This window comes from Ophidiomyces ophidiicola, assembly GCF_022830035.1.
Source record: "Ophidiomyces ophidiicola strain CBS 122913 chromosome Unknown scaffold_55, whole genome shotgun sequence".
Lineage (NCBI taxonomy): Eukaryota > Fungi > Ascomycota > Eurotiomycetes > Onygenales > Onygenaceae > Ophidiomyces > Ophidiomyces ophidiicola.
Window position 1 is genome coordinate 28,574 of NW_026054695.1, and position 21,612 is coordinate 50,185.

At 48.5% G+C, this 21,612-nt stretch overlaps 8 protein-coding genes across 8 annotated transcripts; 3 read left to right on the top strand and 5 right to left on the bottom strand.

Annotated features, from left to right (window-relative positions):
- Nucleotides 1-97: 97 nt before the first annotated feature.
- LOZ57_006752 (uncharacterized protein) lies at nucleotides 98-663 on the top strand (the record flags this gene model as incomplete). Its single annotated transcript, XM_049255767.1, has 2 exons — nucleotides 98-143; nucleotides 197-663. 2 exons carry the CDS (start codon nucleotides 98-100, stop codon nucleotides 661-663), a joined length of 513 nt encoding a protein of 170 aa, XP_049105254.1.
- A 227-nt stretch (nucleotides 664-890) lies between these two features.
- LOZ57_006753 (uncharacterized protein) lies at nucleotides 891-1,404 on the bottom strand (the record flags this gene model as incomplete). The annotated part of the gene is made up of 5 exons (XM_049255768.1): nucleotides 891-983; nucleotides 1,060-1,106; nucleotides 1,156-1,239; nucleotides 1,296-1,308; nucleotides 1,369-1,404. The coding sequence occupies 5 exons, from the start codon at nucleotides 1,402-1,404 to the stop codon at nucleotides 891-893; spliced, it is 273 nt and encodes a 90-aa protein (XP_049105255.1).
- Nucleotides 1,405-3,082: 1,678 nt separating this feature from the next.
- On the top strand, nucleotides 3,083-5,399 carry LOZ57_006754 (uncharacterized protein; the record flags this gene model as incomplete). The annotated part of the gene is made up of 2 exons (XM_049255769.1): nucleotides 3,083-5,179; nucleotides 5,232-5,399. 2 exons carry the CDS (start codon nucleotides 3,083-3,085, stop codon nucleotides 5,397-5,399), a joined length of 2,265 nt encoding a protein of 754 aa, XP_049105256.1.
- Nucleotides 5,400-6,136: 737 nt separating this feature from the next.
- LOZ57_006755 (uncharacterized protein) lies at nucleotides 6,137-6,813 on the bottom strand (the record flags this gene model as incomplete). Its single annotated transcript, XM_049255770.1, has 4 exons — nucleotides 6,137-6,218; nucleotides 6,294-6,452; nucleotides 6,538-6,610; nucleotides 6,741-6,813. The coding sequence occupies 4 exons, from the start codon at nucleotides 6,811-6,813 to the stop codon at nucleotides 6,137-6,139; spliced, it is 387 nt and encodes a 128-aa protein (XP_049105257.1).
- A 557-nt stretch (nucleotides 6,814-7,370) lies between these two features.
- Nucleotides 7,371-8,170, bottom strand: smb1 (Small nuclear ribonucleoprotein-associated protein B; the record flags this gene model as incomplete). The annotated part of the gene is made up of 4 exons (XM_049255771.1): nucleotides 7,371-7,856; nucleotides 7,920-7,991; nucleotides 8,059-8,067; nucleotides 8,144-8,170. 4 exons carry the CDS (start codon nucleotides 8,168-8,170, stop codon nucleotides 7,371-7,373), a joined length of 594 nt encoding a protein of 197 aa, XP_049105258.1.
- Nucleotides 8,171-8,458: 288 nt separating this feature from the next.
- Nucleotides 8,459-9,175, top strand: RPL11 (60S ribosomal protein L11; the record flags this gene model as incomplete). Its single annotated transcript, XM_049255772.1, has 4 exons — nucleotides 8,459-8,461; nucleotides 8,522-8,669; nucleotides 8,729-8,978; nucleotides 9,049-9,175. 4 exons carry the CDS (start codon nucleotides 8,459-8,461, stop codon nucleotides 9,173-9,175), a joined length of 528 nt encoding a protein of 175 aa, XP_049105259.1.
- Nucleotides 9,176-11,186: 2,011 nt separating this feature from the next.
- PYC1 (pyruvate carboxylase) lies at nucleotides 11,187-14,889 on the bottom strand (the record flags this gene model as incomplete). Its single annotated transcript, XM_049255773.1, has 3 exons — nucleotides 11,187-11,294; nucleotides 11,353-12,820; nucleotides 12,875-14,889. 3 exons carry the CDS (start codon nucleotides 14,887-14,889, stop codon nucleotides 11,187-11,189), a joined length of 3,591 nt encoding a protein of 1,196 aa, XP_049105260.1.
- A 1,129-nt stretch (nucleotides 14,890-16,018) lies between these two features.
- On the bottom strand, nucleotides 16,019-21,433 carry CHC1 (Clathrin heavy chain; the record flags this gene model as incomplete). Its single annotated transcript, XM_049255774.1, has 5 exons — nucleotides 16,019-16,378; nucleotides 16,431-21,089; nucleotides 21,155-21,181; nucleotides 21,308-21,328; nucleotides 21,395-21,433. The coding sequence occupies 5 exons, from the start codon at nucleotides 21,431-21,433 to the stop codon at nucleotides 16,019-16,021; spliced, it is 5,106 nt and encodes a 1,701-aa protein (XP_049105261.1).
- Between the last annotated feature and the right edge of the window lie 179 nt (nucleotides 21,434-21,612).

Sequence of the window (21,612 nt, forward strand, 5' to 3'; positions counted from 1 at the left end):
TTGCAGACCACCTCAAACTCGTTGTCCACTTAACTCAGCAGTATAGTTGCTGGGCTCGCAGCTGTCATTTGCCCTCAGGTCGCTACTTACCTCAAGCATGGTGGCAATTTCACAGGATGCCCTGACGCAAGTCTCAACCGACGGTAAGCCAGCCTCAGCGTGACTTTTGAATATTGAACTTGCTGACCTCCCGTAGCCACTTCTGATTTTGTCCAGTCGTTCTACAATGCTCTTCAGTCGGCACGGGCCAGCATATCAAGCTTTTACTGCTCAGCTCCTGTGTCCATCCTCTTCAACGGAAATATCGTAACCGACGGCTCTTCTGTTCAGGACATCTTCCTTAACCAAATCCCTCCTGCTCACTACGAAGTGCAATCATACGACTGTCAGCTTCTCAACGCGAATTACCCTACTACCGCGGGTTCATCAACCACCGCCGCCGGCCGACCCGGGGCTCGTTCAACCTCTAGGAACATGTCGCTCTTGGTGCTTGTGAGTGGTTTTGTTCGGTTCGGCGATGGCAGAGAGTCATTTGACATGCCGAACCGGGGATTCAGCGAAACCTTTGTGCTTATCCCGAACCCTGAGCTGGATGGCGGATCAAAACGCCGTGACAAGAAACATTGGTTGATACAGAGCCAGAATTTCCGACTGGTTGTTTAAGATATCGTGAATGCCAAGTCCTCCTTGCTACCTTACAGAAAACTAGAATGATAGAGGTATCCTTCCCAGGTATATCTTAACTGGACGGCACTGCGCTTATGTGAGCCGGCTTTCTTGAAATTCCGGTGGGGCTTCGATCTGTGGTTTGGATAGTCATTGCAGCGGCAGAGCTAAGACGTTCATTCGCATAGAAGAAATCAGGCCGTCGGATCAACAAATAGGGGTTTTCAAATATACTGCGCGCCGCATGGCCGCATGTTTGCTTTGACGCGGTCCAGCAAGTCGCCGTACTCCAGGTTATCACTCGGCAGAAGATTACGCTATCAAAAGGGGACATCTTATCAACAATAAAGCGAATACAGTTTCCCAGCCTCTGCATAAGATAGTGCGTCTTACCACTCGAAGCCATCTCTTTATTTCATCTAGTGTCCAGGATTCTGGGTCTTTGCGCAGTCAGGAGCCTGCAATGTTAAACACAACGATATCACTCACTTCCTGCCGGGTCACGTTCGGGTGGGAAAAGTTCGTTTCCCATGATCGCCCATGTTGCTGCGGCAGCTACAAGACCGGCAAATGCTAAATGGCCACACGGTCAGGAAGCGTTGAAACCATAATAGAGGTGTGCAATTCACCGAGTAATAAGTTCTGTAACTATCGCATTAGCATCTCGATGCGAGGAACTCAGCGGGCATTGCTCGTCCTCACCTTCGAGTTCATAACTCGGTCCAGTTGGGTTGGCATTGTGCGGGAGAATCGTACCTGACCAATAAATTTAATATATTGTTAGCAGTTTTGAGCGATGTTGGACTACGAAGTAAAGCTGGTGGTTTTCTCGGGCCTCGGGCGCCGCCGAGCCGGCCTTATGCGATTAATAAATACCTTTGCCTTCACCTCTTCGAAATGCTGAGGGCGTACGGAGTACTTAACTAGCCAAAAGCGACTATAAGAAAGAGGATTAGCGCTTACTTGGAAACACCTACATTTGAATGAGCTCACTGCGACGTAAAGAGTTCAGAGCTTTTGAAATAGAGTTTCTGCAATAAATGAGATCAGATAGGATCTGGCATCCCACTGAGGAGAGCAGCAGTCACTATGATCTATTTATAGTATTTTCACAAGGCCGTTCACCAGCTGACACTCACACACACAAGTTGCAGAATTATTTCAATCCCCCTCAAACCATGGATGTCACAGGGCCTGATTTTTGTTTTGGATCGAATTTGTCATCTTACAAACTAAATCCCGAAAAATTGGGTCTACACCTGTCCACAGAGAAAAAGGTCTTCTAGGGTTGTCGCCACCAAACCCATCCCGAAGAACCTGATATATGTTGTGATATGGACTATGCTGAATATGTCGGAGAAAACTTTTGTATGCCATCCACATCTGCAAAGTATGAGACTTGGCGCTCAAGAACATGAGCCAGTTTTTCCTCGCCTTCCCCAAGATCACTATCATCAACATCAAAGAGAATGCGTTTATGAACACTATGTAAGTTTATTAACTGGCTGGTTAACTTACTCTAGGTAGCTATATATTTGACTCCAGAATAAGTTGCACCATACCGAATCTTGAGCGCCGGCGCTTATAGAAAACCAAGAAATCCTGCCTTCTAATTTGACGAAGCCGGGCTGCAAATAGAGGTGCGGTGAATATGGAGTATATATAAAGTAGAGTCCAATCATCGTGGTTGTATCAAGCCATTAACAGGACATGCATGGTGCAATATGCATTAGGGTTACCCTGATGATGCAAATAGTTGGCCAATGACATCATGATGTTGATGTTTTAGTCCCAGTCAAGTCATGATGGCATATTCATTTGATTGAGGTTCATTGATATGTGGATACATTCTCGTAATGCTGCAGCCTTTTTACCAGATGACTATTGTAACGAGTGGTTTCTCTTGCCGCTGGATGCCAGATATCAAGGATAACACATGCTGTAACCAAGCCAGATTAGGGATAGTGGCTCTTCATAGTCTAAGACTGCATAAGAGCCAAAGAAAAATAATAAATTCACACACACAAGCACGGGCAACCCCGCGGTTTCTCAGCTTGCTGCTAGCGGGCCTCCATATATACAGGCCGCCGACACGAAGTACTCTGTACGTGCGATTAGTAATACTAACGCGGACTTGCGCAGAAAGATAGGTCAGCTGACCGCGCCGTTGGGGCGTTGGGCTTGGCATCTGTCTCACGCCTCACTCCCATCATGACCTCCGCCCAAGTACGCTATTATTATTATCAAACCAACTACTCCCTACTCCGAACTGATCTCACCCCAAACTCCCGGCAGGCCTTGTCACTAAATATTCGTCGTATATGGCATAGTATATACTCACCCTTGGGCTTCTCTGAAATATACAAGCATTTAAAACCAAACGTGGCCATCCGAAAAGCCGTCTGTACATCGCACCATGCCGGCCAGCGATGACAGGTCTGGAGAGTCAGTACCGCCTCCTGCCCAGGCAACAGACTCTCTTCCAATATTATGCAGGACAACTTCTCCTGCTCTTCCGTCTGATTCTCCCGTTTCCAGCTCCCTTCCAAGACACATAACGACTGCGCGACTCGCCTCACCTATCCCGAACAATCCCGAATTTCCAGAAGCAGGGGGCAGGCAAGCGTTCATTACAACCCAAGCTACGCCTGATGGTCAGCAAGACTTTACGGTGAAGGACACTCCATCTCCGGCACTTCAGCCGTCCACGTCAACGTTAACGTCGAAACTGTGCACCGTGTCCCCTCCGCCGACCAATCATGAATCCCAACCCCGGTCATCATCCCCGGTTCCAGCAAATAATGACATCAATTCATCTCAAGTAATACCTGGACAGGTCGATGATACTTCCCGCAACGTCGCCGCATTAACAGAAGATCCAGAAATCGTTAGAAGGCATTTGGTTCAACCTCAGGGAAGCTCGGATGGACTCAATGACAATTCTTCAGGGTCTGAGTCCGGGAGCGGGAAGGCTTCCAATGGCGCAGACGAATTTTCCAGTTTGCAACTTCAGGGCGGGGACATAACTCGACCGGTATATAGATGGGCAGAAGAAGCGGAGGCTCAAGAAACAACAAGGCGACGGCGAAGTTTCGATATGCCCAGACCAGAACCAGAGCATGCGACCATGGATATTGGCTCCATCAAAGTTCCTGGAGGCTTTCGAAGGGACTACCTTCGTAGGACGGCTGTGGCCCCAGAAAGCAACAGCCTCCGTCCTTCTGCAGGATATGATCGCCACACTAGTCCGCCTCAACTACCAACCCAGAGCTTTTTGGAATTTCTCACACTCTATGGCCATTTTGCTGGTGAAGAGCTAGAAGAGGATGATGAAGCTCTCGGGCCCGATGAGTACTTTGTGCCAGAGCTCTGGACTGAAGGGGAGGAAGAGCCCTGCGAAGAAACTTCGCTCCTCCCCCCAGGTGCTCCTGGGAAGCACCCCAGAAGACACAGAGAACGCGCACCGAAAGCCACTAACTCCGCGACGGGGGCTATGCTACTGCTTCTAAAGTCTTTTGTTGGAACAGGAATCCTCTTCCTTCCTAGGGCTTTCCTCAACGGCGGCATGCTCTTTAGTTCGGTTGTCCTGATTGCAGTTTCGCTGCTTAGTTACTATTGCTTCATCCTCCTTATAAAAACAAGATCTAAGATAGATGGCTCCTTCGGTGATATCGGCGGCATCTTATACGGAAAGCATATGAGAAGGGTTATTCTTGGGTCCATCGCTCTGAGCCAGTTTGGCTTTGTCGCCGCATATACAGTATTTGTGTCCACCAACTTGCAGGCTTTTGTACTTGCCATTACCGAGTGCAAGACGTTCATCAGTATTCAATTCTTAATATTGATGCAACTGCTTATCTTCCTTCCCCTCTCGCTTATTCGCGATATTAGTAAACTCGCCTTCACGGCTCTGATCGCTGACGCTTTTATTCTCCTTGGAATCGTGTATCTTTACGGCGTTGACATCAGAACTATTGTTGATCAGGGCGGCATTGCAGACATTAAGGCATTCAACCCGCAAAGCTGGCAACTCTTGATCGGAACAGCCATATTTACCTACGAAGGCGTTGGGCTGATCATTCCTATACAGGAGTCTATGAAACAACCCCAACAATTTCCTCGCGTTCTGGCTCTTTGTATGATTGTGATCACTGTGATATTCCTGTCGAGTGGCGTTCTTGGATATGCAACCTTTGGATCCAAGACTGAAACGGTGGTACTATTGAACCTGCCTCAAAATGACAAATTTGTGAACGGGGTTCAATTTCTATATTCCATTGCCATTTTACTTAGCACTCCACTACAACTTTTTCCCGCGATACGGATAATGGAAAACGGGTTATTCACACGAAGTGGCAAATACAATCCGGGCATCAAATGGAAGAAAAATATCTTCCGGTTTGTTCTAGTAATATTTTGCGCACTGGTTGCCTGGGGGGGTGCCGCTGATCTAGACAAGTTCGTCGCGCTCGTTGGCAGTTTCGCCTGTGTGCCTCTTGTATATGTATATCCGGTATGTTATTCTCTCCAATTCCAATGTTGAATGTATACTAACTGATTTTTAGCCACTTTTACACTGGAAAGCCATTGCTACAACTCGGTTTCAACGATGGTCCGACATTACGTTAGCGGTATTTGGAACTATTGTATGCGTCTACACAACCACATTGACCATTACAAATTGGGCCGCGGGCTCAAGTGATCCCAGAACACCAGGCTATTGTGATGTTTAGACTTGCCTTTTCAAGAGAGCTATCACAAATACCCTGGGCAGCAGCGCTGACGCATTTTGTTTTATATTGCTGGGTATCCATTACATTTCTCTTTTAACGCCAGCCTAGTAAATACTAGTTGGGTGGTTCGGTTGACCCTCGCCTAACTATTCCCGATATCCAATCCAGTCTTTTTGAACAAGCCAGCTGAAATTCCCTTCGACTATATGCATTCGCGCGTGTTCTAATAGCGACGGCGTTTACATCTTGGATAACTTGGTTGCTATCTTAACCGGATGAAGATTTTAGATATTTTTTTATCTCTCAAAATTAATCATGTCGATTTACCTTACAGGTTTCTAGTACTAACACCAAGTATAGTGGCCTGAATGAAATATTTCGTTTTTATATACAGTACGACAGAAACCAGGTCTCATTTCGATGAGAGGCCATACGCTCCGTAAGACTCTACTTTTCCGACTCTTAATGTGTACAGGGATGAAGGGAAAACCCCCTTCAAACAAAACCAGGTTCCATCTCAATACCAACGGCAAGTCTCGGTATAACTTGTATTGTTGTTTTACACTTGCCGTCGTTTTTATTCTCATTTTTCTTATATTTGACACATGCAGCAGTCGTCGAGCCAAAATAGGGACTTCTGCCTGTAGATAGATGGCTGTAAAGATGGCAAGTACATTATAACCTAGTGTACTATGAGAAATAGAGCGTATGATAACACCGATGATTGCGGTCAACATTCACGAGTTCTTTGCAGCTTCAGAAATATCCTTTGCCGTGCTCGCAGCTCGTTCTGCTAGAAGAGCATCTCGTCCCCCCCATCTATGTGAGGTGTAACGCTATTAGTTGCACTGGCACCATATGCAGTTGAACGCGTAGAAAACTAGGACTGCATACTTCCAATAGCTTAAGTATCTATACCCTTGTGTCACTTGGGCATTAAAATTCACGAAATGGCAGAGGAATAAAAGGTAGTTTTTGGGAGTGACAGCGAGGGAATAGCGCATGAAGGTTGCAGAATAGATTGTCAAAGCGCCCGTCATCTGCCCCGAAATACTGGAAAATCAAGATGGTTAGTGATAAACCTCCCTGAAGCTAGGCATCAGACTCGTGATGTTGCTGGAGATGCGGTTTGACGTACATCTCGGGGTCTTTCTGTGTATCCATCACAGCCGCAATCGGAATGCCAAAATTCGATGCCGGACCCCAGAAATCTGCAGACAGCCACGGATTAGTACATGAATTTCTGGTGCGGGTATAAGCAGTGAAAGTATGGTGCATGGCATGTTTAACAAGATAGCACCGAGTAAACCCGGCTCCATTGCGAGAACCAGCACTACTTACGGGTAGAACAGAAATAGTCCAAAACTCTATTGGAGCGTATCTTCGCATTGATCGCTTTAATCGCAGCCGCCATGGTGATAGATTAAAGAGCAATACCGCCGCAACAAACTGGAAAAAGGACGCAACTGTTGCGTTGCTATGAGGCTTGAGCTTCCTCCAGATGCGGCTTTTGGTGGGCGAGGGAAGATGGCCCAGATGACTAAACAGTGCGGCTGACTAACGCCGATTTCCGGAGAGAAAGTGACGGCTAGTACGAGACGATACAGAAAACATGAGTTGTATTGAAACTAGCTGCTATCATCCATATAACACTCCGACTTGCCCTCAGAACGCCAGCAGACAGGCAAATAGCCCGAAGTGAGATCGAATATTTTGTCTGACACGTAGCCATCCGATAAACACAATTTGTCCGAGCTATGCCATTCTTCGCCGTGTGTGCGCGCACATATTATCGTCCTCCCATCCCGGGGGGCATGCCTCTCCCTTGTCCAGGAGGTTGGAATCCGGGTGGTGGTTGAAATCCAGCTAGGACAGAAAAAGTGAGCTTAAATCGGACGAATTAGCACTAGGAAAGCTTACGAGGTACGACTGTCCCCCCAGGTCCCCCAAAGCCAGGAGGTCCAAAGCCAGCTATAAGACAACCGTCAGCGCATTGAATAAACCAAGAGCTTGAAATGACCTACGTGGGCCTCCAGGGGGTACAGGGGGCATTCCTCTCCCCGGAAATCCCGGAGGGGGTGCGCCTGGGAAACCAGCTGGCGGAAAGCCACCGAATCCTGAGGGCGGAGGCGGTCCACCAACACCTGCTGCTGGTCCTCCAAGTCCAACAGGCAGCCCACGACCAGCTGGTTTACTGACTCCCGGGCCGGCAGCAAGGGTTGGCGGCGCAGTGCCAGGAACACCGGGAACGGTGGTGCCCAATCTTGTGGAGGGGTCGGCGGGGGGAGGGCCATCAACCGAGCATGATACCACGTGAGTCCCCCGAACTATTGTCAAGCCTAAGGTTCTTTTCTCTTCAGCGTCCACTAATGGTCCACTTGCACCCTGGGGCCCTTTTCCCTGTCTGCGCTTGACTTTGCGGAATTCTTCTGTATCTGCAAGAACCAGGTTCATGTGCTAGAGCAGCGTCATAAATGTCAACAACCAGAATGTGCCCAGTGTACCAGCTCCAATCCGCACCTTGTCAAAGGCAAGCATCTGCCCAGTCATTTGACGGCCATCATTAAGTGTTACCCTCATCCGGTAGTTGATCTGGTTAGAATTAGCGAAGCGTAAAAAGTCAGACAAGCGTGCAGCCGCGAGGAGGAGCTGGACATACGAGGTTTTGCTAGAGTCCTGTTAGCTGTTGATAACTCTGTCAACGAGACTCGCCGCGGTAGGTTGGAGACCCAACAGAGACTTACCATCTTGCCCTGCTTGTTCGAAGCCATAGCGCTTCGGGCGCGCACGAGTGCGACGTGGATGCCGTTAGAGCTGCTTTGGGTGCGTCCGTCGGAAAGAACGCATTGGCTGGGCGTCTGTGCAGCGCGAGGCGTCGGTCGTCCAGCGAGTTTGATGTTTGATGCCTCGCAGATCGCTTTGGCCGCCGCCAGCCCGATCCGGTCACGCCAAGGCGCTAAGGGCTGGTCGCTTGATCGCACACAAACGCGCGAAATCCAACATCGTCAAGCATTTTCACCAACCACCACCTTCTCGCCAGCATCACCACACGAGCCACCATGGTAAGTCAAATCGTTCCCCGCGCGGCGTGGTTGCCTGCCTGCCTCGCTAATGCTGTGTAGTCGGAGGGAAAGGACAAGTCTGTCAACCCCATGCGGGATCTCCGCATCCAAAAACTCGTCCTCAACATCTCGGTCGGCGAGTCCGGTGACAGACTCACTCGAGCTGCCAAAGTGCTGGAACAATTGAGCGGCCAAACTCCAGTCTACAGTAAGCCCGCAGTCTCACCATCGGCCCATGACACCCAAGCTCACTCGCATCTTTTTCAGGCAAGGCCCGCTACACTGTCCGAACCTTCGGCATCCGTCGTAACGAAAAGATTGCTGTACATGTTACCGTCCGCGGCCCCAAGGCTGAAGAGATCCTCGAACGTGGCCTCAAAGTCAAAGAATATGAGCTGAGGAAACGCAACTTCTCTGAAACCGGTAACTTCGGTTTCGGTATCAGCGAACACATCGACCTCGGAATCAAATACGACCCAGGAATTGGCATTTATGGCATGGACTTCTACTGCTGCATGTGAGTATTGTACCTACATTGAATTAATGCCAAACCCTTGGTCGGGAATCTAACGGGATCTTTGACACAGGACCCGCCCTGGCGAGCGTGTCGCCAAACGCCGGCGGTGCAAGTCTAAGATCGGCGCCTCCCACCGCATCAACCAGACTGAAACCATCAAATGGTTCAAATCCCGCTTTGAAGGAATTGTTCGATAAACTATTTGCTATGTGGTAATGCGGGATTACTGGGCCTTTCTTTCCAACCAGCCAGTTCGAAAAAAAAGACAAAACGAAAAGGAAAAGAAATGGGACACGACTGCTGATCTGACCAAGGTACTATTGTCTATTATGGGGCTTACGGGCATAGGCATAGGCGCTTTAGCGGTTTCTCACAGCAGTGTTTTTGAATGAAATACATTTATTTTTTCCTGTGGCTCAATTATTTCACAATGGAGGCTTCACGAAGGGTGTTGTTCCGCTTAACCATTGCTGAATAAATTGTTACTTTCTGGGATTTAATCCAGTCGGCCTCTTCAACCCTTCATTTTCTCGCAACAGATTTCATACGGCTCCCGTTGTGGGATTCACCAAAGACTTGATATTAGATATATCACTCGACCCTATAGCTCAAGTTTATAAAATCTTTCCCATTATGAGCAATTTGCGCAGTAGTGGTGCGTGGCATCTTGGAAGGTAAGTCCATTGCTTATTTACAAACACATGTGCTTCCGATTAGACAAAACGAGTGGCTATCGTGTCTGGTTAACAGTGTCCAACATTTGGCTACTGCTAGCAAGCTGCCGACTTCCATACCCTAAAATGTGAACGAATAACAAAGATACTTCAAAGGTTACCGCGAAACACACCAATTCATTGTTAAGCTCCTGCAGTCACTCATTTCGGGGTGTGTATGGGTTTCCCTTAGTGAAGCTAGAAGTCCAGCAACTGTCAGCGCTCCAAACCAGGGCAAGAGAAGGTAGAAAGGCCACCTACGTCTCCCACCATCTTGCGAGCCATTGAGAATTCTCCGGACTTGACCCAACCGGCTGTTCGCTCCAACTTGCCTTTCGTCTCCGCGCGTCTTCATTTAAAGACGTCCGCTTTTGGTATGTAAGCCCTGCATATTTTTGCTGGCCACGCAGAATGCTGCCACCTGGAATTGATCTCTGCCGTTCTTGCAACCCAGGCCGAAGTGCAGCTGGCGGGCTGCCTAATGCCTCGCCAGCTATCTCGAAACGTGCAGATGTACCCGGCAACTCAGGGTTCGGAGGGTTAAATATCGGAGCTTCAGGCTGCGCAGGCGATGCTGGAGGGGAGGCCGCCCCCCGCATAGTTGGAAGTGATACCTGGAAAGAGTGTCAGTGCGTACATGTCTGAGTCTGAAATAGCTGATCTGTCTGGCCGCCGTCACCAGCCGCCATGTCAAGCACTGCGTGCATGGCACACTCACCCTTCTCGAGGCACCTGCTGTGCTGGCATCCTGTGGTCTACTCGGATGGTAATACGACTGAGGTCCTCCGCGAACCCAAACCGGAGGGTGCTGGGGGCGATCGCCAGGATGTTCGTGAACCATGATGATGATGTTTGTTCAGCTGTCAATGATAGTCAACGAACACAATGGAGTCGGTCCGGGGGCGAGACAAGTCCCATTGAACTCGTAAAGCTTACATTCAAAGCATTTCTGGGTGGCGGCATCTCGAGAAGTATCGGCTGCCCATCCAGCTCAACTAGTCGAGCATACATTGAGCATTGGACTCTCTCGCTGACCAAATTCTATTTTTCCAATCCGTTGCTACTGTGCTTTCGAAAATATAGGCAGTCTTTCTCTCCGCAATAGGCATCCGTGGTGGAGCCCGCTGCCCAGTATACAAACGTGATAGAGCACCTAGTTGGGAAAAACGTCATAGCTCAAAGGCAATTTTGGATTCGCTTACCATCGCTCGGTGGCGATACACGACATCACACTAGACAAATCAACCAGCAGTAGGGAACAAAGACTTTTGGTATTCCGTGCTCTACCTAGCCATACAAAATCAGTAAACCAAAACGCTTCTGCTCTGCTACATCACAGTATATATATCAGTCATACATAACCGAGACAAATCAAAAAGGGGATGGATATGTTCAAAAATATCTCTGTAGGTTAGAATACCAATGTTGCCGCCGCGTTTTTCAAAACAACTTGCACAAACAGAAGTAGTCAGAGTAAAGGCTGTATGGTGAGCATCTACACCTTGTGAATTGTACAGATCAAGTCTATTCCATCCACCGAGTCCCCTTCCTTCACCGACAATCCAGAAATGGTCCCGTGATGTGGCGCTGAAATGACCATTTCCTAGAAAACCCGTTAGTCGACAGGCCCAAACCATACATGCCAAGGAGAGTAAACTCACCATCTTCATAGCACTGAGAACAGCAATTGGATCACCCTTCTTGACTTCCAATCCATCATGAACCCGAATTTCGACGACAACACCACTCATAGGAGCACCAACCTGGCTACTGTCGTTGGGGTCCGCCTTGGGCCGACTGGTGTTATCGACCGCGGCCAGAATATCATCAACGGTGACTTGTCTGACTTCTCCATTCATTTCATAAAACACCTCTCTTTGGCCAGTCTGCTCGGAAAGCGGCCCAACAGCTAACAACTTGAGGATAAGCACTTTGCCTTGTTCCAGCTCAACGGAAAACTCTTCGCCAATTTCGGGCCTGGAGAGGAAATACTTCGTTGGCAGAACAGAAAGATCGCCGTACTTTGTCACAAACTTGCGGTATTCTTCATAGACCTTCGGGTACATGGCAAAACTAGCAACATCACACTCTGTTGCATTGCCAAATTTCTCCTTGAGATCTGCTTTGATTTTCACAAGATCCAGAGGGGGGAGATGAAGACCTGGGCGGCTGTCCAGCTTGCGTCGGTCACGGAGCGCTTTGGAACGCAGGGGTTCAGGGAATCCACCGTATGGTTGACCCATCAGGCCCTCAAGGAATTCAAGAACAGATCCGGGGAAGTCAAGCTCGCCAGCACGAGCAATCACATCTTCAGGAGACAGCTTGTTCGAGACCATAAACTGTGCAAGGTCACCAACGACCTTAGATGTAGGGGTGACCTTGACAATGTCACCCAGTAGATGGTTGGCCTGTTTGTAAGCCTTCTTAGTTTCGGTCCATTGGGCACCAAGTCCAAGTTGGTGAGCTTGGAAGATCAAGTTGGTCAGTTGGCCACCCGGGATTTCATGTTCATACACCTCAGGGTCAGGACCAGTCAGCCCTGCCTCAAATGGCGAATACAACAGACGTAATTGGGCCCAATAAGAATCGATTGCACGGATGTTTCGAATATTGAGCTTGGGGTCACATTCGGTTGCCTCAAGTGAAGCCAAGATGGCGCCGACGCTAGGCTGAGAGGTCATCCCAGACATGCTGTCCGTTGCGGCATCGACGGCATCAGCACCCGCCATCGCGCAGGCAACCATGGAGGCAACACCAGTACCAGCAGAGTCATGGGTATGGACATGAATAGGGAGATCAGGATATTTATTACGAATCGCTCCAATCAACATGGTGGCGGCTTGAGGCTTTAGTACGCCAGCCATATCCTTAATACCGAGGACATGCGTGCCGAGCGCAACGATCTTGTCGACGAGATCAAGGTAGTAGTTGAGATTGTACTTCTTATCGGGGTTCAACATGTCGCCACTATAGCAAAGAGTACCTTCAACGACACCGCCCGCAGCCTGAACGGCCTTCATACCAACCTCAAGCTGGTTAATGTCGTTAAGTGCATCAAAAACACGGAAAATGTCGACACCGTATTTTTTGGCTTGTTTGCAGAAGTGGTAGATAGCATTATCCGGGAGCCTAAGCGGAAGATATTAGAGCACATTGTTGGTTGACATGAATAATCATACTTACGACGAGTATGCCACACCATTTGCTCCCCTTAGCAACATTTGGAAAGGGATATTTGGTACCGCCTTTCGAAGCTTTCTAAGACGATCCCACGGGTCTTCATACAGGAATCGCATGGCAACATCGAAAGTAGCGCCACCCCAGCACTCCAAGCTGTATGCATTGCTGTATGCATGGCTTGTTTCCTTAGCAATGTTCACCAAGTCGACGGTTCTGACACGGGTAGCAAGGAGAGACTGATGTGCATCTCGCCAGGTTGTATCCATAATCAAGCAGCCCCGATTGGCACGGATGGCCTTTGCAAATGCAGCCGGGCCTTGCTCATCAAGAATGTTTTTCCAGCCCTTCGTACAGGGAACAGAAGTGTCAATCGGTTTACCACTATCATCAAGGATCGTTGGCAAGGTAATTGCGCCTTTAAACTTGGGTTCACCGACTTGGCCTTTGATTCGACTGCCGTTGACAGCAACATCTCCCAGATAAGCAAGCAGCTTCTGGGCACGATTCTGACTTCCGATGAGCGAAAAGAGCTCGGGTGTGTCATCAATGAATGTTGTCCAGCAGGTGCCTTGAATAAAGGTTGGATGGGTCAGGAGGGATGCCAAAAAAGGAATATTTGTCTTGACACCACGAATTCGAAACTCAACCAGCGCACGGAGCATCTTCCGTCGAGCAATTTCATAAGTGGACCCAAGACAAGTACATTTCACCAGCATAGAGTCGTAATGAGGTGTGATAATAGAGCCAGCAAACCCGTTTCCTCCATCCAGACGGACACCATTACCACCTGCAGAGCGATAAACTTCAATTTTACCAGTATCTGGTTGAAAGCCTTTTGTGGGATCTTCAGTAGTGATACGGCACTGAATGGCAAACCCCCTGGTGGAAATGCGGTTTTGGGTAAGTCCAAGCTGCTCAAGTGTAGCACCGGCAGCAATTTGAATCTGCGCAGCAACAATGTCAATGCCAGTAATTTCTTCTGTGATGGTATGCTCAACCTGAATGCGTGGGTTGATTTCGATGAAGTAATATCGGTTCAACTGATCAACAAGGAACTCAGCAGTACCAGCATTACGATAATTGACAGACTTGGCTAGCTTGACGGCATCACCGAGAATGCTATCACGAACTTCGACTGGTAGATCTTTGGCGGGGGCAAGTTCAACAACTTTTTGATGGCGGCGCTGGACACTGCAATCACGTTCATACAGGTGCACAACATTTCCATGGTTATCACCGAGCAATTGCACCTCGATATGTTTTGGCTTGTCTAGGAATCGCTCGACGAAGACAGTGCCGTTGCCAAAGGCCGATTTTGCCTCAGACGTTGCTCTTTCAAAGGCGTCCTGCAAAGACGCCTCGTCTCGAACGACACGCATTCCCCGGCCGCCGCCACCAAAAGCGGCCTTAATAATGATAGGGAAGCCATACTGGCTGGTGAAAGCCTTGACTTCTTCGTAGCGTGAGACGGGGCCCTCTGTCCCTGGCACAACGGGAACATCGCATTTCATTGCCAAGCGACGAGCGGAAACTTTGTCACCAAGGGCATCAATTGTGTCAGGGGTTGGGCCGACAAAGACCAATCCGGCCTTCTCGACGTTTCGAGCAAATGTAGCGTTTTCAGAGAGGAAGCCATACCCGGGATGGATGAGATGGACACCGTGCTGCACGGCGATCTTGATAATCTCATCGCCGGCGAGATACGCACCGACTGGGGTGTACTGGCCTCTGGCACCAATCATGTAAGCCTCATCGGCCTTTTGGCGATGCATGCTCAGACGATCTTCATGGGAGTAGACGGCAACCGTCTGAAGAGACAGCTCGTGAGCGGTACGGAAAATGCGGATAGGAATTTCACCACGGTTCGCTACGAGAATCTTGTGGAATTGCATGATGGTGGAATTGGCTCGTAACCGGCGATGAACGGAATGTTCGAAATTGGAGGGGTGATGGTCCTCAATGGCATCGTCAATGGCATCCTCGTGCGAGATAGTAACGGTAGGAGTTGTGGCAGCCATGATGGAAGTGGCTACGGGTGCAATTGGTCTTTTCCAGGGCGGTGCCGATGGGCGGTGGGCGGTGCTGTGTGAATTCCCACCCTGAGAGTCGGTGCGGTCAGCTAGAATGGGAGGCAGACCGGTCAGCGAGGCAGTAAACGACAAGCAGATACAATCAGAGGACAAACGGATTGGGTGAGAAGAGAAGAGAAGAAAGAGAGGGGGAAGGGAGGGGAGTGGAGGAGTTGGTTGAGGTTCAACATGCAGGGAGCGGGGTATGGAGTGGACTGGGCGTACAGATGGGCTTCGACGCCAGCAATCGCCGACCAGCGTGGCAGGCGGATGGACAGGGGCGACGGAGGAGCGGTGCGGGATGGCGAGGCGAGGGGAAAGAGAAAGGAGACAGAGCAGAAGAGAGATGAGGAGAAGAGGTTGATAATAAGAATGAGGATGGGGAGGTTCTTTGTTGTTGTGTGTGTGTTCACGTGGGAGTCAGCATAGCTAGTTAGTTAACTACTCCGTAGTTACCTAGTTACCCCCGCCACGGAGCACCGATACGTCTCGCGCCGCCACAGCAGTAACTACCTGCGACGCCCCTGCGACGGCGCCAGGAGTTGTCGCCCGCTAATGGCCGCGCGCGATTGGTAGCGACCAGCCCGCCCGTCATGCGCCCGCCTTGCCCGTCGGAGTTCAGCGCTTTCCGTCGGCCCGAAACCGAGGCTGCGATGCCCACGCGCCGCGACGTCATCGGGCGTTCACGGAGACTGTGCTTCCGCGATAATTATGATGGATGTCAATCGCCCTGAAGTGAGGATCCAGAGAAGGACCAGGTTGCAGAAACTAACTAGCAGCGCGTAGAGTACAGGCAAAAAAAAGACGGTCATCGTACGATGCATGTAACTAATCATTCCACCATGCACTTTTTCCCCGCCGTAACGTCCAGGATATCACTCGCCGGCAGGACCTTGAGAGCATCGTACTGCGGGCAAGTAGAATTAATACATGTAAAAAAAGAGTAAGATCTCCTCGTGAGCACGCGCGGCCGACCCGATACCAGGCACAGGCAGAGCGGAGAGAAATAGGGTTAACAGCAACGCATCTATCATAACGGACAAAACAGAGAACACAATCGTGTGCCATCAAACCGTGTCTAGAATGGGCGGAACCCCGTGGCCTGCGGCGTGATTCCGTTCATCGATCCACCAAAAGGCATACTGTGGACTGCTGGGCTCGCCGGCCCCTGCGTCAGCATCAGCCGTGATCCACCAAGCACGGGCGTATTGTCTTCCTCCTTCTGCTGCGCGGCCTCCTTGGTCTTTCGTTCCTCGTTATCCTTCTTCAGCATCTCAATCGTCCGTACCTGCTGGCTCAGCATATTAATCATATAAGGCATGGTGAAGTCGTGGAGCCCGTGCCGCCAAGACATCTCCAGCACTACGTCTGGCCGGATGAGATCGTAGCAGGCGTACAGCATGCCGACATAGCACTCGCGGCTACCAATGTCGACGAACTATCGATTTTATTAGATGAAATTTCACTACTACGAAGAGGACGGTACTTACATAGCGCAACAGCTCCTCGACAACATCACTTTTGCCCGAGATCGCAGCAGTTTCGATCGCGTCCTTAAAGAGTCTGTCCTGCTTCGACAGTGAGATCGACTTCTCCCACCGCTTATTCTTACGGTATATATTGGCCGCAATCTGTCGAAAGAATACCAACTCGTGTTTCTCAAGCCTCTGGGCTAGTTCCACAGGGTCGTAGTTATCATAATTTTCAACGGAATCGCGCAGCGTCTTGTAGTCTTCTTCTTCGATCAATAGATCATTAATGGCACTATTGACTGCCTTCTTGTTCTGCGACTGCACATTAAGCAAGAACGGCTTGATCAGAGGGATATTATCCGATTTCTCAAACATACGGACGACTCGATTTACATCAACCCTTGCAGTGAGAGCTTGCAGAAGATCAGTGAGAAGTAGAGGCTGTTCTTGCAAGTAAAAGTTCAGAGCACGATAGTATATTTCGAGGTTTGCAACCTTGACAATGATGTCTTTGAAAGAATGGTGCTCCCACGCATCTGCTGCTCGTTCCATCATCGCCAATGCCGCATTATCCCATTCATCATAATGACAGTATAGGAACACAAGCTCTGGCCACAGATTCGCCTCTTCGCATCCACGGATCATCTTTGGGATATTAATACGAGTCCAAAAGAGTTTAAGGTGCTCCATGACTCTGTCGGGATGGTATTTCGACAGAGCTATGCCGAGCTCTGTAAACATGCCCATGTGCGCCCTCTCCAGACCCAAGCCCGCTTCAAGAAGGGCAATAAGCTCATCAAAGTAGCCGTTACACTCATATTGACGAACAAGATCCTGTAGTTCTTCAGCGTGCACAATAAGATTGAGACCACAGATCTGAGCGAGTCTAAACTCCTTTTTGGAAACACAAGCCTCGTTTACTTGCTTCCAGACCTTGACATTATTTCCCTTTCTAGCACATTCCACGGCAGCTTGGTAGTCTTCAAGGTGGACAAGGGTTGTTGCAAGTTTTGCCCAGTTTGAAATGCTAGTGAAAAATATTTTGGCTGCCTCATGATAACCCTCCTCATAAGCTTTATCGCCAGAAGCTTCAATGTCAGCAACATTGACCGTACGGAGGAAATCTTCAAGGTCAGCAAGCTGGTTGAGCCTAGCAAACGACAGAGCTAGTGCAGTGTCGACGGCGGGTTCACGAAGGGTTTTCCGGGCCATCTTTAAGAACTCGATTAGATCCTCATCTTTTCCAGCATGTGTTGAAGTCTCAATAACTTCATTGTAGTTTGAGGGATCCCCGGCGCGGATATACGAGGCAATAGAATCAGACACACGAAGCCCATCAAGCTGGGCTTTTGCAACCTTGCTCCAAACTTCGGGAATTTCGACACGCTCGGCATATTCTTGGGCTCTATCAATACTGACAATATGATCCACAAGTACATTTGTGGCAGCAATGTGATTGTCAACTTTCTTATAGATTTCAAAGGCCTCTTCGTAAAGCCCAACGGATAGACACATCGTTGCAATTTCCTCAGAATTGAATTCAGTGAGCTTATGAATATAGTCCATTAGCCTTCCTTTATCAGCCTTGGCTGCAGTGAGCATCAAAAGATTCTGGAGACTGCCATTTTCGCTGAAAGGTGATGGTTCTAGGATGATCTTTTCCAAAAGTTCAATTAACTCAGTGGGAAGATCAGCATCAAGGAATGCTTTAACGGCAATTGAGACCTTATCTGGCTCAGAAGATTCCGGAACAGCAGTAGCAATGACCTGGTCAACAAGAGAACGGCGGTGAATATTGTTTCCATTCAGGACAAATGCCCATATTTCAGGATCGGCTCGCTCAAGAAGATATCGCGCCTGGGCACGATACATGGAATTCTCATTCGTAATGTTGATGAGCTCCAAGTCATTTTGACCTTTTCGGTAAGAAATATACGCCAAATTGGGATCTCGCTTTTCGCAATATTTACCGACAATAAGTGGATCGTAGAGATCATTTTCCTTCAAAAATTTCTCCGGGTTGTTATTGCTATCGATATAAATTTTAGCGAGGGCGTTATAGACAGCCTGTTGTTGGTTGCCCGTGGCAAGGGTATTTTCAAGGAACGGCAGGAGAATCTTCAAGCGATTTCGGCTCTCAACTTCACCGACCAGTTCATCGATCGGAATGGATGAAGCATCCACTGTTGAAAGAAGATTTTTAACGATATTTTCATCACAATCTACATCAAGCAGACCTCCAATAACAGCGGGGGTCCTTGACGGATTAACCTGCTGAACATACACCTCAATTGACTTGTACTGCTGGTTTTGGTATAAGTAGAGAACAAGGTCGTGAATGAAATTGAATCTGTCGCAAACGATAATCAAGGGAAGTTGTTCCGTGAGGCGAGCTTCTTTGAGAAAGTTTTTCACCTTTTCAGGGTTGTAGGAATTGCTCTCCCGACAAATGCGCTCAACTTCTGTCATTTGCCCCATCTTAGTGGCGGCCTCTATATATTTGAAGTGAACGTCAGGGTCTTCACTTAAATTAACGATGCTGCCGAGATAGTAGTATAATCCTTCCGCGGTGCGATATTTTTCCAATAAGTTAATTAAGTTGACGGCCCCTAGTAGGTCTGAATACTTCGTTGCTAGCTGGACGACTGCCTGAAGGTTCTGTCGTAAATTTACCTTCAACATCTCATTCATACACTCCAAAGACTGCTCGACAGACAGACGACCGAAATAGGTGGTTAACCAATCAGGGTTTAATTTGTCAGTTCTGACAATATTGCGCATAATGACTGTAGGGTCTTCAGTGTTCTCCAAAGCACGCTGGAACAAGCCCGCGCTCTCACATAGCTTTGAGACTCTGGTTTTGTCGTAATGTGTAAACATTTCGTTCCCAAGAATGGCGTCGGCAACTTGGGGGGCATGGACAAGATTCATCTCCAACAGGCGAGTTTGTAGATGGCCATGTTCAGGCTTGTTGTCTTTGAGTGCATCCAGTAAAAATGCAGTTGCTTGCTGAATCATACTTTGCGAAATGAACACATCGACGACGCGATCTAAATCGACAACCGCTCCGCTCTCATCACTCACAAGTTGTGCAGCAAATTCGGCACATTTTTCTGGATTGACCCGAACAATGTGCTGAAGAAGTTGAACATAATCGGGTTGAAAGCCAACTTGTTTAGAGTAGGCAAGAATCTTATCGAATTGACCTGTTTCCGCGAATCCAGCTACTACTTTGTTTGGGATGTTGGCCTTCAGATAGATCCCCAAGGCAATTCCTACATCATACGGTCGAACAATATCGCCCAGTTCTTCCGAGCATTCGAGCTTATCTTCACCTAGCCACTTTTCGAGTAAGTGTTTTCGGCTCTGTTGCATGACAGGGCGGATCAGTTCAATACTCTCATGCTTGTTCAGCGAACCTTTGTCTAATAGCATGCCAAAGTATTGAAGGATAACCGACATTCCCTGTGCGCTCTGAGGGGCGCTTTTAAGACGATTGATGGTGTCGGGGGTACGAAGAAAGCCGCGAGGTGAATTTGCCGCAACTTTCGCGGCTTCCATATAGTTTTGCTGGCCAATCAAGGTCTCGAACTGCCTCTGAAGCAGATTATCAGCCCCAGGAAGACCTGCTTTCGCTGCCATTTTTACAGCGAGCGAAGTATTGGCTGGGTTATCAAGTAGGTAAGGAATTATCGTGCTTTCATCGACACTGACAGAGAGAACTTGGCCTTTACGATTAACCCCGACTAGGCCGGTGGATTCGGAGTCTGGAGTAGTAACAAAAATAGTCTCGCTGGAGATGCGGTTCATGAAGATACAGGTGCCGGTTTCAAGGTCATAGAGATGAATAAAGCCAAACTTTGTTACTAGGTAGACAATGTCGTACTTTTTAGAGACTTGCATAGCGACCGGGAAGTCGTTCGTAGCCTCAGGTGGGAAATAAACGTCCACTGCTTTCTTCACAAATTTTGGGTTCGGTTCCTGATGGTCTATTTCTGCAATTTGTAATTTTGCCCCGGTTTGGGTTCGAACAGCAAAGGTGAAGAGTTTATGTGGCAAAGGTGAACCGTCAACAGATATAGAGGCAAAGGATGCAGCATGACCTTCGATGTATTGCGAAATACCACGCTCGACGGAATGGAGCTGCATTGTCCCGACAATTCGCCCTTGCTCTTGGCTAATGCCAACAACAACCATCCATTTCTGATCCTCATTAACTTTATAACTGATGATTTGGCTGGTCTGGAAACATAAATCGTTAGCTAAATAATTCCAATGGAATACAATGACACTCTTTGGACATACATTTAGATTGGAGATGCGGTCGAACATTTTTACTGGAGCATGCTGTGATGTGTCAAACACATTCCAGTGGTATATGGCTGCATCCGTGACCAGACCCAAGCTGGTCTCGCTAAACCATTTCCAGTACACCACATCCTCCGAAAGCACCGCGGATTTGAGTTTCTGCTTCACTTGAAGGTCAAATACTTGAACAGTTCTTCCTTGAGCCTTGAGCGCAATGATGTTTTGGTTCCAGTGCATTATAGCATTGTCAGCATTGATGGGTCGTCGGACGACTTCATTGTTGTTTTTTAGGTTGACGATGATAACTTGGGTTTTGTCTGCTTCGGATACTTTCTGGCGAATACAAACAAATTTATCGGATTCAAGGGTCTAAGTACAAATACAGAACATGTTAGCGAAATAGAACAGCGCCGATAGGCGTTGAGTGCACTTACACATGAATTGAACCCGATAGACGCAGACTAGTCCAGAGACCCAGTCAGTCAGAGGCAATATTTTAAAACATCCCTCGCAATTGTAGCGATCGAGGACGTCAAGTATATGAAACATTCAAATTGGCGAGGTGTTGAGAGGTGCGCAATACATACCACAATGTCAAGGTTCGTCAGCTGCAGAAAACAACATTAGCAAGCCTACAGAGCAGCCATGCGCAATAAACAACTGGCGAAAAATACCTGCAGCAGTTCGGTAAATTTAATCGGTAGAGGAGCCATAGTTCCTGATGGCCGTCAGGCTAAGCCACCCACAAGAAATTCCTTACTTCCAGAAGACGGTGACGCCAACAAATCAACAAATAAAGAGCTCGGTTGTGAGGGGAGGGTAGTAATTAAAAAGAAAAAAGTCCGTAGCCGTAATTTTCAAGCAAAGTAGGATAAAACCAGAGGGAAAGAGA